The 17,217-nt window shown below is 39.1% G+C and overlaps 1 protein-coding gene across 3 annotated transcripts in view; it reads right to left on the minus strand.

Annotated features, from left to right (window-relative positions):
- Positions 1–13,517: 13,517 nt before the first annotated feature.
- The window catches only part of OLA1 (Obg like ATPase 1), a 173,599-nt gene continuing 169,899 nt past the window's right edge, over positions 13,518–17,217 (minus strand). For all 3 annotated transcript variants that reach the window (XM_003949919.6, XM_515918.8, XM_054679953.1), the window contains one exon: positions 13,518–14,034. In XM_003949919.6, coding sequence (XP_003949968.2) covers positions 13,933–14,034 — 102 coding nt within the window. In that variant the 3' untranslated portion in view covers positions 13,518–13,932. The remainder of the gene's footprint in view (positions 14,035–17,217) is intronic.

The raw sequence follows: 17,217 nt of genomic DNA on the forward strand, positions 1-17,217 counted from the left end.
GAGGCTGCAGTGAGCCATGATTGTACCACTGTACTCCAGCCTGGGTGACAGACCATGACTTTGTCTCTAAAAAATTTTTTTAATAAAATAAAATGGTTGTTTAGAAATACTGACATTCTCTTCTCTATAGATGAGTTATTAAAACATTATTTTATTTTTAATATCCCACTTAGCCAAACTGCACTAGAAAACCAGAAGAATCTAGTTCTAGAAAACACTTTGCTTTTGTAATACTCTTCGGTATTTAATAGTACTTAACAAGCTAGTAAGGAACCATGGCTTTACAGCCAAGTGGGGGATGGGGAATTGTTTTTGCTAAGCCAGGATGAAGGTGTTAGTTATATATGCTCTTGAGCATAGCAAGTTCTGTGAACTCAGATGTATCTGGAGGCTTTTAGCCGCAAGTTACAGAATATTCAACTACAAGTGACTGAAATCATGAGGGCATTTAATTCTTACACAAAAGATGACGTCTGTGGGCGGCTGCTCCAACCCGGATTGGCTAACAGTCTAGGGGCTGCTTCTCTGCCTCTCGGTTTTCCTTTCCATAGCTCCAAATACAGTTCTTCATCAAATCTATTTTCAAATAAAAAAAAGGAATGATGTCCAGCGGGCCCTGGAATTCACCCCAAGCCCTCGCAGCAGGAGGAGAGTGAATGGATAGCTTGGCCAGGCACCGTGGCTCACTCCTGTAATCCCAGCACTTTGGGAGGCTGAGGCGGGTGGATCCCTTGAGCCCAGGAGGCAAAAGTTGCAGTGAGCAACCCCTGCACTCCAGCCAGGGCAACAGAGCAAGACCTTGTCTCAAAACATTTTAAAAAAGAGACAAAATGGATAGCTTTTCTTGTCTCCCTTTTTGTATCAGGGAGGAAAAATTTCCCTGGCAAAGCTTTGCCAAGCCTGCTCCCCAGACCCTCATACTTTCCAGGCCAGAGCTGGCCCACCTGCCTAGCCCTATCACTGGCAAAGGAGAAGTGAGATATCATGATGAATTTAGAGCCATAATGATTCATTTCCTGAAGCTGAGCACACTCGCTGTCTATGGAGCAAAATGAGATTTTGTTGGCAAGGAAAAGGGGGGTGTGGTGGGTTTGTGAGATGGCGATGGTTAAACAATCAATAGTGTTTGTGATGTCTAGAGGCATTAACAGGTGAAAGGTGGGACCCTGGTCCCAATGCCTGAGTTCATCATTACTATTCAATGAGTGCATAATAAGGAAATACATCTTCCATTTGCTATATTGTCAAATTGGATAAAGCCCTCAGTCAAACCAGATATCCTACGTGGCTTTGTAGGAGTTAAGTCACAGAATAGGCTCCTTCCTTGGGAATAAAACTTGACCAAGTCTCTTCCCTAGAAATACAGTTCTTCATTAAATCTATTTTCAAGTTTAAAGTAATGATGCCCCAAGGTCCTTGGAATTCACCCCAAAATGACGCAAATACAATAAGCCAAATGGCTGAAATCACTTACACACAACATTTGACCAAAGCAAATCAGCTTGCTCTCATGCTGTGATCAGAAGAGCAGCAAACTGGAGGCTTTGTTTGAAGCAAAAAGAACACTGAATTCTAAAGACAAGGATCCTCAGGGGGAGAAGAGAGATATTAGTAAACAGGGTTAGTTAATCCACTCAGACAAGAGCCTCAAAAGTTCAAGGGGTGGTCTGTTGCCTGCACTTCCATGGGATTTCAAAGGATTGCAGTGAGAGGCCGTGAACCAAACACGTCACTCTCCGCAGCCGCTGTCCCATTTATATCATTGATATCAGCAGCCAGGACTGCTCTATTCTACGAAAGGGATGGAACTTTCTCGAAGAAGTGTAGTTGCCCCAAATAGAGACTGCTCAGATTTGGCGGGCCTCTTGAGAGCAAGAACTGAGGAATCTTATCACAAAAATGGGAAGATAAAAGGCAGAGCCTAATGAGAGATCACTGAAACCCTCGTATTTTTTATTCCCTGGAGCAAAGTAGAGAACAGGCATAGAGGAGTCAGAGGGCCTGGTTCTCCTAGGACTGACCCCCACTGGGAAGCGCTGTAGACCGCCCAGGTTGATAAAATGTTGTCACCCTGTGAAAGCAACACAATCCAGTAACTAAAGCGTTCATGAACGGGGGGCCCTGCAGGGTTCTGTGTTAGCTCTTGGAATCTAGGTTCAAAAAACAAAAAACAACAGGGCACGTTGAAGAGGGCTGTGTCAAAATTTCTCCTTTCCCTTCACACCCACGCCTTCCACACCCACTCTGCTGATGGCGTTCACTCCAATTTCATTGAGAAAATGGAAGCTACACATCTAGCCCTGCCTTCCCTCCTATTTACTGGAAGCATTCCTGCTTCTACCAACTGCCAGTCCCTCCACCTATGCTCCAGTTCTCATCCCCTGTAGCTTCTTAAGGACTGGGTCTCTTTTGTCACCCCTCTCCCTCTTGCTTCATCAGCCTCCAGCTCTCCTCCTCTCGGGAACATTCCCCTCAACATCCAGACATGCCCCGGCACGCTCCGTTGCTAAAAAATCTACAGCCAACCAACCAACCAACCAACCAACCAACAAAAAAACCTCTTTGCTTCCCATCTCCCCCATTTCCATTTCTCTTGTCCCCTTTCTGGCAAAACTTCTCAAAAGAGTAATCTGAACTTGCTTTCAAATTAAACAGAACTTGTCCAGCAGCAGCTTTTTTTTTTTTTTTTTTTTTTTTTTTTTAAGAGTCAGGGTCTTGCTCTGTCACTCGGGCTGAAAAGCAGTGGCACAATCATCACATCCAGCTAATTTTTATTTTTTATTTTTTGATAGAGACAGTCTTGCAATGTTACCCAGGCTGATCTTGAACTCCTGGCCTCAAGTGATACTCCCACCTTGGCCTCTCAACGTGCTGGATTTTTTTTTTCTTGTTTTCTTTTTCTTTTTTTTTTTTTTTTTTTGGTTGAGATGGAGTGTTGCTCTGTCGTCCAGGCTGGAGTGCGGTGGCGCGATCTCGGCTCACTGCAAGCTCCGCCTCCCGGCTTCACGCCATTCTCCTGCCTCAGCCTCCCGAGTAGCTGGGACTACAGGCGCCTGCCACCTCACCTGGCTCATTTTTGTATTTTTAGTGGAGATGGTGTTTCACCATGTTGGCCAGTCTGGTCTCAAACTCCTGACCTCAGGTGATCCGCCCGCCTCAGCCTCCCAAAGTGCTGGGATTATAGGCGTGAGCCACCGTGCCCCACCCTCAAGCAGAACATCTTTCATCTTCATTTTTTTCAACTGCTCAGCAACATTTGCTGTCTTCTTGAAACCGTTTCTGTCTCCCAGCTGCTCTGACACTAGCCTCTCTTGGTTTGCTCCTCTCTCATTGGCTTCTTCTTCTTCTTTTTTTTTTTTTTTAGACAAGATCTCGCTCTGTTGCCCAGGCTGCAGTGCAGTGGCACCATTTCTGCTCACTGCAACCTCTGCCTCTTGAGTTCAAGGGATCCTCCCACCTCAGCCTCCTGAGTAGCTGGGATTACAGCTGTGCACCAGCATGCCTGGCTAATTTTTGTACTTTTAGTAGAAATGGGGTTTCACCATGTTGGCCAGGCTGGTCTTGAACTCCTGGCCTCAAGTGATCTGCCTGCCTCAGCCTCCCAAAGTGCTGGGATTACAGGCATGGGCCACTGCGCCCGGCCTCGGCAGTTTTTTTTGCTGCGATTTGCTGGCCCCTCCTCTTTCCAGAGACCTTTTGCATCAGGCTCATTTCTGGGCCTTCTCCTCTTTCTGTTCTCGCCTGTCTAGGTGAGCTATTCTGGCCCTCAGGTTTTAAGTAATATCCATATAGTAATGATTCTAAATTTATATACCTGCTTCCTCAAACTTTCCTCTGAGCTTCCAATTGAGACACAACAATTGGTCTTGGTATCTACCCAGTCTGATATCTACCCAAGAGTGTTTAATGGCCATCTCCAACCTATCCTCAAGACATTGAATTGGGTTGTTCGTTTTCTTATTTTTGAGTTTTAAGTTCTTTGCATATTTTGGATAACAGTCCAGAAGTGTTCTTTATCAGATATGTCCTTTGCAAATATTTTCTCCCAGTCTGTAGCTTGTCTTCTCATTCTCTTGACAGTTTTTCACAGAGAAGTTTTTAATTCTAATGCAGGCCAGCTTATCAATTCTTTCTTTTGTGGATCATGTCTTTGGTGTTGTATCTAAAAAAAGTCATCGCCAAACCCAAGCTCATCTAGGTTTTCTCCTGTGTTATCTTCTAGGAGTTTTATAGTTTTGGGTTTTACCTTTAGGTCTATGATTCATTTTGAGTTAATTTTTGTAAAAAGAGTAAGGTCTGTATGTCAAGATTTAGTTTTTTGCATGTGAATGTCCAGTTGTTCCAGCACTATTTGTTGAAAAGGCTATCTCTGCTCCATTTTATTGCCTTTGCTCCTTTGTCAAAAATCAGTTGACTACATTTATGTGGGTCTTTTTCTGGGCTCTCCATTTTGTTCTATTGATTTTTTTTTTTAATCTATTTTTTCACCAGCACCACACTTTCTTGGATTACTGTAGCTTTATAGTAAGTTTTTTTTTTTTTCTTTTTTTTTGAGACTGAGTTTCACTCTTATTGCCCAGGCTGGAGTGTAATGGCATGATCTCAGCTCACTGCAACCTCTGCCTCCCAGGTTCAAGTGATTCTCCTGTCTCAGCCTCCTGAGTAGCTGGGATTACAGGCATGCGCCACCATGCCCATCTGATTTTGTATTTTTAGCAGAGGCGGGGTTTCTCCATGTTGGTCAGGCTGGTCTGGAACTCTTGACCTCAGGTGATCCATCCACCTCGACCTCCCAAAGTGCTGGGATTACAGGCGATTACAGGTGTGAGCCACTGCACTCAGCCTTTTTTTTTTTTTGAGACACAGTCTCACTCTGTTGCCCAGGCTGGAGTGCCGTCGTACAATCTGTGCTCACTGCAACCTCTGCCTCCTGGGTTCAAGCAATCCTCCTACCTCAGCCTCCAGAGTAGCTGGGATTACAGGCACTCACCACCACACCCGGCTAAATTTTATATTTTTAGTAGAGATGGGGTTTCACCATGTTGGCCAGGCTGGTCTCAAACTCCTGGTCTCAAGTGATCCACCCACCTTGGCCTCCCAAAGTGCTGGGATTATAGGCGTGAGACACAGCCCCTGGCTGCTTTATGGTAGGTCTTGAAGTCAGGTAGTGTCATCTACATTCAAAACAGATTGTTGATTCCCGCCTCCGCACACACTCTCACACCTGTTCGACTCCCAAGTCTTTCCCATCTCAGTCAATGGCACCACCATGCATCCACGTGCTTAGGCTAAAAACCTACAAATCATTCTTGATTCTTTCCTTCCCAACTTGCATCCAGCCCATCAATATGTCTTCTCAATCCTTCCTCCAGCGAACAGTGCAAATCAGGTTGCATCTTTCTGTTTCTACTAAGTTCGAGAGTGAATCTCGTTGGTACTACTGTAACTGTTGTACCTTTTGTCCTCTACAATGGAACAGGCGTGAGTGACCACACTCAGCCCGAGTGGGTTTTTTATGACATGTTGAAATCAGATGGGGATGAAGCTTCAGTGTAAATCTCTTAGGAGAAAAGTAAAGCCCTGCACTGTCCAATTCAGTAGCCTCAAGCCATATGACGTCACTGAGCACTGGAAACGTGGCTAGTTTGAATCCAGATGTGTTGTAAGAATAAAATATACTCTAGGTTTTAAAAACTTTGTATGAAAGTAAGTATTCTAAAATATCTTATTAATAATTTTAGGTTGATTACATGTTAAAATGACAAAGTTTTGGACATATTGAGTTAAATAAATCATTAATATGAATTTTGTTTCTTTTCAAAAATGTGGTTTTGCTGGGCATGGTGGCTTATGCCTGTAGTCCCAGCTACCGGGGAGGCTGAGGCAGGAGAATGGCGTGAACCCGGGAGGCGGAGCTTGCAGTGAGCCCAGGTGGCACCACTGGACTCCAGCCTGGGCGACGCAGCGAGACTCCGTCACAAAAAAAAAAAAAAAAAAAAGCCAAAGCCAAAAATGTGGTTGCTAGGAACGTTTAAATTACATGTATGTGCCCCGTTAAGGGTCTATCAGGCCATGCTGCCCTGGACAGTCATGGCTGTAGGCTGCAGTTCTCTGGCCCCTGACCTCCCTGCTTCCCGCTCCCCCAGCCTCTCCTCCTCCTCTCCTCTGTACGTCAGCCAGCACCTCAGCTTCGTCCTCACAGGGGACTCTCACGGCTGGAAAGACTTGGTAAGATGGCAGAGGGGTTCGGAAGCCAGGTTATTTTTCAAAGTCTAGCTCTCATGTTCAAAACCCTCTAATGGCTATTTCAGTTAGAGTAAAATCCCAGTTCTTTATCATACATGCAAGGTCCTGCCTGATCCCCCTCTCTCATTGTGCTTCAGGCTCTTTCCTGTCTCACAGCCTCTACGTTTGCTGGTCCTCCTGCCTGGGAGGCTCCCACGACACTTGCTTTGACGGCTGGATCATTTCCACTTAAGTCTTGGCTTAAATGAATTATCATTTAACTTAAATGTTATCAAATATGATGTAATAATTCTAGATGTATTTTTACATTGCTTTCAAATCTTCAGTTCTTTAAGAGAAAATTACATAACAAGATGTATAGGATGATCCAATTAATATGTAGATGTATACATATTTGTAAATATATTGATAACTATTTAGAAGGATACATACCAGTTACCTGAGGTTACCTCTGGGGTCACACTCTGTTGTTCTACAAGGTAGTTTTTCACAAAGCAGTGTGATTAAGAAATCTCTCTATGCCAGCTCATATAAGATGTACTTTATTCTTTTTTTTTTTTTTTTTTTTGAGATGGAGTCTTGCTTTGTCACCCAGGTTGGAGTGCAGTGGCGTGATCTCGGCTCACTGGAACCTCCATCTCCTGGATTCATGCAATTCTTCTGCCACAGCTTCCCGAGTAGCTGGGATGACAGGCATGCACCACCACACCTGGCTAATTTTTGTATTTTTAGTAGAGACAGGGTTTCACCATATTGGTCAGGCTGGTCTTGAACTCCTGACTTCAAGTGATCCACCCACCTCAGCCTCCCAAAGCGCTGGGATTACAGGTGTTAGCCACCACACCCAGCCAAGGATGTACTTTATTCTTTTAATGGCCGACAGTATTCTTTTGTATGGATGTATTACAGTTCATGTCACCATTTTCCTGTATTGATGCACATTTAAATAGTTTCCAATTGTTTTTGCTACTACAATTGAATCTTACTATAACTGATATGTATTTCAATTCTTTGGATCATAGAAAATAATTTACCTTCTCTTCTACAGGAGCCAGTTCTTTATTATAGTTTGAAATAATATTATAGTATGAAATAATATACCCTGTTCAATTGTGAAATGTGGTCATTCTAAGCATGAACAATTTTTTTGTGTGCACTTTATATGTTGATATAATTTCTAGTCAACATCTTTAAAATTTTACTGAACATATGCAGTTTATGAAGCCTCAATATTCTCATTTCTTTAGGATGAGTATTTCTTTATGATTTTTCTGGTACTAATAATTTGGAGGAGAGTAAGGTCAAAAAAAAAAAGAGAGAACCACAAGGATGTTTGTTTTCTCATCTCTACTTACCCTTAATCATTTACTTTTTTTTAAAAAGAAACTGCTTCTAAGTGTACTAGGCAGGATTCAATGGGAAAATCATGAATTGCTGAAAATTTTCAAGCTTATTTGATCAAAACTGATGGAATCTTCATTGTACTCACCCAACCTTGTTTTATTCATTAAGGCCAATATGAATCATTCAATGCAAAGAATGCTATACTGTACTGGTTTTAAAATTATGGACAATCAATCTTTTTTTTTTTACAGAGGAAATAATTAGCTCTGCAATTTTGGTTAGGTAATTTATCTGTATCTGTACAAGAAAATGAATAATGGCAGAGAAAACCAGAGACGTACGCCGTAGCCAGATCATCAGCTGTTAAGCTGAGATGTTTGGACTTCCTGACTCTTTTTCTTTTTTTTCTTGGTTGTCCAAGACCCCCTAAAGCACTTCAGTAACACTGTGTTCAATAGAATTTTGTGGCTACTCTGAAAGTCTAATCACAATTTTCTGTGAGAAAATTAATTCCAACTTACAAATAACTAATTTATAAATTAATTTTTGGCAGTTTATTATTTCACTACTGGTCATTGTGGTTAGTATTATTTAATCTAGCTATGTGACTTCAGGTAAGCCACTTAATCTTCCGCCTTCTCAGTAACTTCTTTCATAGTAGATGAGTTAAGCAAGATACTCTCAAACGACATTTTCAGTCTGAAAATTCAGCGATTTACCTGAAATCCTGACGTGTTATTAGCAAGATGTCAACACTTACCACTCAATACCCAAATTTCCTTTCAGAGTATTCTTTAGCAACATTAAAAGATTAACATTTCTTCCTCAGGGTAGGTAAAGTAACAGAAAAACATGCTCCGTAATTTCCTTGTGTGTTATATATAAAGATTGGGCCTGTTAATGGTGCTTCCTTTTACGTGATGTTAAAAAGAACTGTACAGGAATTGGCATTTCTTGAGCGGCTTATATCTGGAATTCTCCTCAGTCCTTTGATACTAGGCCATTTAATCCACACATTAGCGTTATCTTCATTATACATAGGAAGAATATAAGGCCGGAAGAGTTAACTCACACAAGATGACATCTAAGTGGCGGAAGTGGAATCTGATTCCAGATCTGATCAAAAGCTCTTTCCACTCTATAAAGCTGTGTTCATAACACAACAGGAGTTATAAACTCCAAATATACTATAACGGAAACGAGTACAGAAAACGTGTCTACGTATTTGCTAGGGTAAAAAGCTAAGCTGTTACGATGGAAATATGGTAGCTCAAATACAGTAGCTTAAAGAACACTCAAATTCATTTTTCTTTTTCTTCCATGTACCAGCCCCAAGGTAAGCAGCCAAGTTACTGGGTAGCTCTGCTCCCCACAGTCATTCAGGGACCCAAGTTGCTGCCATGCTGCTCCACTGTCCCCTGGGTGTTGTCCCCGTATGCATTATTAATGACATGTGCTCTTCCAGAGCATGTGAGGGGAGCATGCATCCAGGTGTGTAAGACCTATCTCTGGAATCAGCCTGCATCACTTTGTTCATATTCCACTGATGAGAACTTAGTCATGTGGCCTTCATCTGGCTGCAAGGAAGCCGGGAAACAGTCTACAGCAGGACAGCCACGCACCCCTCTGTACTCTACTCAAATTAGAAAGAGGAACGCGTTCTGGCAGACAACTAGCACCCCCTCAGACCTCCTCCAATATCCTTTCCTCAGTGTTAAATCAACATAGACAGGATGAAACAATCTGCAAATAACCCCCTTCAAACAGATAGGAGTTTATTACGATCCCAAACACAGTGTTTTATAAAACTGTATCAAGAGGACCAGGGAAATATGCTATCAAGTAACTAAATGAAGATGTGACCTATTCCTTGTACCCTATGGCAACCAAAATGCGTTATCTCACCAGAAAAAAAAAAAAAAAGGGCAATTTATAAGACCAGAGGAAGAAGAGTCAAAGAATAGGACATCTCACTGTTTGTCCATCTTTCCCAGGTTCTGTGGAAACAGAACGCACTGATTCACTGATGAGCTCCGTGGAGCTTCAAACACAGGCCACATACACGGGCACCTTATGAAGACTGCTTCCTACTTAGTTGCTTGCCAAAGTGTGAAAGCAACTCTATAATCCATAGTAAGAAAGAAGATACAGAAATGTTCCCCTGGAATGGCATTGAATAAGCCATTCTCTGATACAAGCAGCATACATTTAGAATGAAAGAAAGAAATGGATTGGAGAATCCCAACTCATATGACTGAGTTCCTTTCCTTTTTTTATTTTTTGTAGAGACAGGGTATTGCTATGTCGCCCAGGTTGGTCTCAAACTACTGGGCCTGCCTTGGCCTTCCAAAGTGATGGGATTACAGGCGTGAGGTAATGTGCCTGGCCAGTTCCTCTAAGGTTTCACTAAGAAGTCTGTTGGTCATTCTAGAGCTGGTGGAAGTCTGTGATGCTGATTAGGCAAATCGTTATCTCCTATTCTCATGTTTCTTTAGAAGAAATACCCATAATTTAGTATTTGTGCTCATGTTTTCATTGTGACCTTACAGAGAAAGAATAATAAACTGACTTGTTGATTAAGTAGACAGAAGTATCCTCAATCGGGGATACTTTAGATCCATTTAGAGAGAGATCCTGGAAGTGATTTCCTAAAGAACATTTATGTTGCTCTCTTCTAATTTTACAAAGCAACATTCTATAGTTTTGTCTCTCGAGTGGACACAAGAAGCAAGCACCTCAAACAAGTTAAAAGAATTGCTAACATTTGTTGAGCACTTACTAGGTACTAAGCAGCTTTAGCCTTTTCCATGTATACATAAGTTAATTTAACCCTCACAAAAACCCCATGAGGGTGGTCCTATTATCCCCATTTTACAGGCGAGGAAACAGATTCTGAGTGGTTAAGTAGCTTGTATAACTAAGGTCATACAACTAGGAAGTGGTACAGTCAGGTACAGAGCCTGGCCTCCTGACTCCTGAGGATGGGCCTTAACCAGCATCTGTTACTGATATATCAGGAACATCTACTGTAAGTGAAGAACTTGCCATTCTAATTTATAAATTAGGCTCTTAGATGTTTGGAAAGTGTTATAACACAGCATTGCTGAGCTGAAGAAAATCAGTTCCTAGACCTGCAGGGCCAAAGAGCAGATTAGATGTGTGGTTTGAGAACTCTGTGAAGTGCTTGCTGCCTGGGTGGTCACGTGAGTCCCTTTTTTGTATTTCCTAATTGCAACTCAAGGCTTTTCACTGAAGCACTAATTTACAAGTGGTTTGGGAAATTCATAGACCATGAAGGTGATTCAAGAACGGTCAGTTTTTATAAGGGGCCCAAAACCAGTTAGGAGACAAAAAAGTCACTCAAAAGTCAAACCCAGCTCTTTTATTTTATCACCACAGTGTATTTTACAAGCTTAAAATAAGTTGAAATGAATTTTCCCAGCTAAAGTAGTTTGCCATTAGGAACAACCAACATTTCTCAAGTCTCTTGTAAAATAAAAAGAGCATCAAGTGAATTTAAGTAGACTAATCAGAACAATAGAAGAGGCAGGAGGAGGAGATACCGTCTCTGACTCTCTGAATGAAAGGAGACGGGGTTTACAAAGGAGCTTTGGAAATATTATACACAGACAACTAGAGACAAACATCAAACTGGAATTCTAATGTAGGAATATTGATGAATCATGAGTAAGGGGACTTATTCCACCAATGAAACTGGCAAGTTATAAGTGAACAGAGGCTTCACTCATAACTAAGTTAGCGACAAAAACTATTTGTGCTTCCTTGGGAGATCCGGCTCTGCTCTGAGCCATATGCAAAATGCATGTTATGAAGATAACATGATAAAACACAACTAAATGCTATCACAAACTTTCTTCAAGCTTTAGGCACAAGCCTTCTCAAGTTTCTCTCTCTCTTTGGAGACAGGGTCTCACTCTGTTGCCCAGGCTGGAGTGCAGTGGCATGATCATGGCTCACAGTAGCCTCCACCTCCCAGGCTCAAGCGATCGATCAATCCTCCCATCTCAGCCTCCTAAGTAGCTGGGACTACAGGTGTGTGCCATGATGCCCAGCTAATTTTTGTATATATGTATTTTTTTATGTAGAGATGATGTTTCATGATGTTGCACAGGCTGGTCTCAAACTCCTGTGCTCAAGTGATCCTCCCACCTCGGCCTCCCAAAGTGTTGGGATTACAGGTGTGAGCCTCCACGCCTGGCCTCAAATCTCTTTTAACCATAAATTTGATTAAGATGGAGCTACAGATACATGCAAAAATATTTACATAACATCCTAAAATATATTAACTTTATCAATATTAAAGGAGGGAAAACGTTTAGATATAGGCATATATATGATTATATGTAACAGTTCTTGGAATTCTCGACTTTCAGAGAAAATGAAATTTTATATATGTACATACAATGTTGTAGAACTTCTAACCAAATTAAACATTTTTAACATTTATTTTCAGCCCCTAATGAATGCAGTTACCTCAAAACTAACTCCTTTCTTTTATTAATGGTTCTGTTGCACAATGTGCAATTTACCACATTAGAAGCTAGACAAAGTAAAATTACATGATCCTAATGTCTTTTTACTGATTTCAAACTTCTTTAAGAAGTCCATGCAATTTACTTTGGAGAAGACCCAAAAGCAAGATATTTGATTCTTTCTTATACTGCTGAAATCCCTAACAATCCACTAATCTACACATTACTCCAATACAGAAATAGATATAACAAGGATTTTTCACAGCAAACTTGGTCAGCTATACCTGTAGCCTAGTTTTATTTGTTTTACTTAGTTCTTTTAAAAAACCCTTCATTAGTTTTATTCTTATTTCTCTGCTGTAGTTTACTCATTTTTATGTTTGCAAAAGAAGATCACTATTTGATACTAAAAAAATACTCACTGGAGAGCTTCTAAATTATACTCACGACTCAACCTCATCCTCTTTAAATATCTTAAGTATAGCCAAATCTTTAAAAAATCACCCCTTTTCTTGCCTCTAGTGCTACATTTGGTAACTTTCCATTTTAAGTTTGTGTGTGTTCTAATACTTCTGCATCTTTAAAGTCCCAAAGCGATACAGTAGAGGCAAAGGCTGGCTGGGTATGAATCTGCATTCCATGGAAATGGTCCTGTGATCACAGAAGAGCACAAAAGGGCAGAGGACAAGGACAAGGAAGGGAGGTCTCACAGGAATGGAAACATGGGAGAGAAAGGGAGGCTCAGGGCCGAGAGAGCTTTCAGGCCATCATCACAAGAGAAGGCTAAGTGGCAAAGGGTCTCCAAATTACCAATTTGTTCTAGTCTTTCTTTTGGAATTTTCTGCTACAATGTTAAGAAGTGCTTAACTTACCCATACTACCACTTCGACTGCTCTCAAATATCTGAAAAGTAAGAATGAAAGAATTTTTAAAATTTTCAAAGTCTGATCTTAGTATTTCAAAATCAGTGTAGGAACTTTTATACACATTGCTGAATTGAAGCAAAACATAACCCACCAGACATCAATGGGTCAGTTTTTACAATTTAATAATTTCAAAGGAAAGATTAAAAGTGAACCTCTTTTCAATATGGTCAGAACAACAATAACAAACAAAATTCTTTAATTTTTGAGACAGAATTTTCTTCTTTGTGGTCAGTCACCTATCTCATATCCCTCATAATATCATTGCTATCATCTTTCAATAAATGTTGATCTATAAATTAATTAACTTTTTTGAGACAAATCCCTGGTATACTATTCTTCTGATTCCCATGAAAGACTCACTTTTAAGATACAATTGCAGCTGCCCCACACTGCCAGTTACTGTGTCATACACACGCCTTAAAATTCTGTAATCAGCAACCACCAGGTGCCGTATCGCATTCAGCACACCACAGTCAGTCAATACAGACATCCCCAAACACACCAAGGCTGGTTTTGTCAAATGTTTTATTGAGTGTAGACATCTGGAGTACTGTAAAACATGCATTATCTGTAGATTCAAAAAGGAGCAAGCCACATTGTCCTCACTGTCAAATGTGTCAGGCTTGGCATACATGATGGAGATTAATGAAGTATCATGAGAGTAATATGGTTCCTGAAAAGCTTCTACAATTTGGAGTAGGGTCTTAATCACGTGAAAAGCAAAGCTGTTCACATTTAGTGAACTTGCATTTCATGGCGGGGGGGGGGTACACAGTATTTTAATTTTAAAACAAATAAAAATAATTTGTCAAAGATTCCCATCTCCCCAACTTTATTTGTCGCATTGGTTTTCAGAAATTTTAATTTTTTAAAAATCAGATGCCTTTTGGAAGTTGTATGTTTATCTGAGCAATAACTAAATTTTATTTCTTCTTCGGTTGTTGAGGTGTGTTAAATTTGAAGAAGATAATATCTCCATCTTCAACAATATAATTTCTGCCTTGTTGTCTGTACTTTCCAGCAGCCTGCAAACAGAAAATATAGAGGAAATGGGTTATTAGTTTACAACTAAATACATGGGGTAAATGGTGGCAGCAGATATAAAAAGTATTATACTACTTGGGTGATATAAAAAAAGGAAAAATGAAATATAGGAAGGCATACAAGTTCAAAACTAGACTTGGAGAGAAGCAAAGTATTCTTGATTTGGGCAGAACTAGATTTTCCATATATACATAATCATAATGTATTCTCCACTAAATTGTTGGTACATAAATGTAATTATACCAATATCATTAAGTTTCATTACACGCTGTTTATGGTACATTTCTGATGTGTCTGCAAACATCCAGCAAGTCACTGTAACAAAACAGATCAAACCAGGCAGAAAGAAAAAGACTATATAACTAGTTAAAAGCTGCTTTATTTGCTTAAAGAAATCCTTTGGTGACACTGGTGATACCAAAAATATAGTTGGTATAAGGAAAATTATGATCAGTTGTTGTGTAAGATTCTGAACTACTTCCTTGTAGTTTTTAAAATTTAGTCTTGACAATGTGTATACATAGAAGTATGTACTAGAATTCATCATACGGTTTCCTGACTAATGGCCCTAGTTACAAGGAGACTCTAACAGGTTGCAGTTGCAAAGACAGATATTTCTTCCACTTGTAAATTAGTCAGCAAAGCAACTGATTCCACCTGCTGGTATGCAGATCCAGACATGCAATCTGCTGGTAATTTTAATAGAAGCAAGCAGCAGTTCCAGAAAACCAGGTTTAGTCCATGGCATGAACTTTACTTTACCATAAGTAAAACAGGCTCTGCAGCACCCACACTTAACACTGCACACAGCTGACATGGTCCCACATGACCCCACCATCGACTCCTCAACAATAAGGACTTGAGGATCTTTTGGGGGAAATTCTCAAAAGTTTTTCCCTTCTGTTAGAATGTATTGAGAAGAAACCTTTGCCCAACAGGATTAGTGCTTCTCTTTGAAGATATTGATAAGAATGTTCAAAGCCAAGTGAAATTATACTAATCTGTAACAAAAACACTAATAAAGATCATACATCTGAGGGTAAAATCAACAAACCAGATTGCAGAGCCCTAGTAAGCATATTTTCAATTATCTAGACCACATATAAAACTGTCCTGATTTTAACAGAATATAAATATATGAAGAATATATAAAGCTTATTTCTAAAAAGCCAACGTAACGTACCCTACAATTAAAGGCATATGTGTGTGTATATATATATATTTATATTTATATATATATTTCATATATATGACACATATATGTGTGTGTATATATATAAAAATACATATTTTCACATGTTTTTATAAAGACATGCAATGTATTGAAGGCCATAAGCTACTTATTTCTAGAATCTATAGCCCACTGTTATAAAACTATATAGACAATATAAATCAAGTACATATTGACATGACATATTAATGTAACTTTATATACTTTGTTACCACTCAAGTTTACTATTAATTAAAAGTGACAGTGTTCCTTTAAATTCTCTAGAGACCATTTAATCCATTTCCACTGCTATCAGAAACACTGGTTGAAAAAAAAAATCAATACCCATTTGTGAATCTTGAGTATGTATTAAACAAGACACGTCTAACCAGTTCATTTGCACTTGAAAGCAGCCATCTGTAGAAGCCAGCTTTGCCTAAGCAGATATGATTGCTAATAATGTGATATCCCTGTAGACTACAAAGCCCACACAGAGCTATTCAGTATATAGTTCACAGCACTGGCATTAAATTAGTTATGCTGCACTGGTGTTAGAAATACATATACATACATACATACATACATACATATATACATACACATATACACAATTTTGCTCTCAAATCTAAAACCTACTTGATAACCTGCAAGTAAACATTTGTTGAATAAAGGAGCAGAGAGCAATTCCTAAATGCTTCATTTTACTTGGACTTCAAATTTTGAAATATTAGTTTTGGAGGTTAAAACAATGTAAAATATTTAATGGTATCCTAGGTGAAAATGTCAGAGTCAACCTTTTCTAATTTATAGTATAAAAGCTGCCAGTTAGTGGTAAATAGTCTTACAAGCAGGAAATATTATTTTATTGGATATTATAAAGTTTCTCTCAATTGTTAAAGGAAATATTTACAATTCATCTATCAAGTTTATTACAACATAGATCTACTAAGGATTGGTAAACAGGCTTACCATTTTAAGAGTATAAAAAAAGAAGCATCTGATCTCTGAATTCTAGTAATAGAAAACATCCTCATTTTTATCTTCCTTATGAAAAATAGATATGCCAACATGATGTAGCATGTTGACAAATAATCTGAGATTTTTGTTCATCTAATTAGTATTCCTGACAAAGTTCAATCTCAGTATTTTTGCACACCTACCTATATCTATACAGATGCCACCATCAAAAAATTAACAACTGTGTTTACTTGTAAACTGTTATTCCTTCCACTCTTTCAAAAAAACAAAATGGTTCTCATTCAACATTGAACCAATTATACCAAGATTTTCCCCCTCCTCTTCCTGGTGTTCCAACAGTTCTATTAAAGTCCTGCTGTTCGGTATGACCTTTCCAATGATACCAGTGAAAATAAAGTAAACCTGAAATAAACTTTTTTGTATTCCTTTCAACTTATGAAATAGTAAACACAAGAATCTTCTTTAAATTCTATAACATTTACTATAGTAGTCTTCAAATATTAAATTAAATTAAATAACCTTCCTACAATGTCAGTTTAACCAGCTAATCTATCTATGTTAGAGATTGCTAGATTTCTCTAAGTAACATCTAATAAATCAAACAAAATTAATTTTGCAACAGAATTTACATTTAACAAGTCATCTACTACTCATGTATAAAACTGCTTCACTATTAGTGTCTGCAAACCAAATTATCCTTATTAGCTAAAATAAAGCACAATTTTGGACCTGCCCTCTAGTGTTGAGAAAGCAAATCAAATCCCCAAGTATCTTTGAACAACAAACAAGTAAAACCATGAAGTTTTAGAAAGAACAGCTTTTATTTAACTAACTTTCTATCTCTATTCTTGAAGTAATTATAAGCATATATATTATACTTCAGCTATTCAAATGTAATAAGTACAATTTTTCATTGGCCATGAGTGAACAAATTCTTCGAAATTATTTACAATTACTTAAACCTAATTTATTTTAT

The sequence above is a fragment of the Pan troglodytes genome, chromosome 13, assembly GCF_028858775.2.
Source record: "Pan troglodytes isolate AG18354 chromosome 13, NHGRI_mPanTro3-v2.0_pri, whole genome shotgun sequence".
Lineage (NCBI taxonomy): Eukaryota > Metazoa > Chordata > Mammalia > Primates > Hominidae > Pan > Pan troglodytes.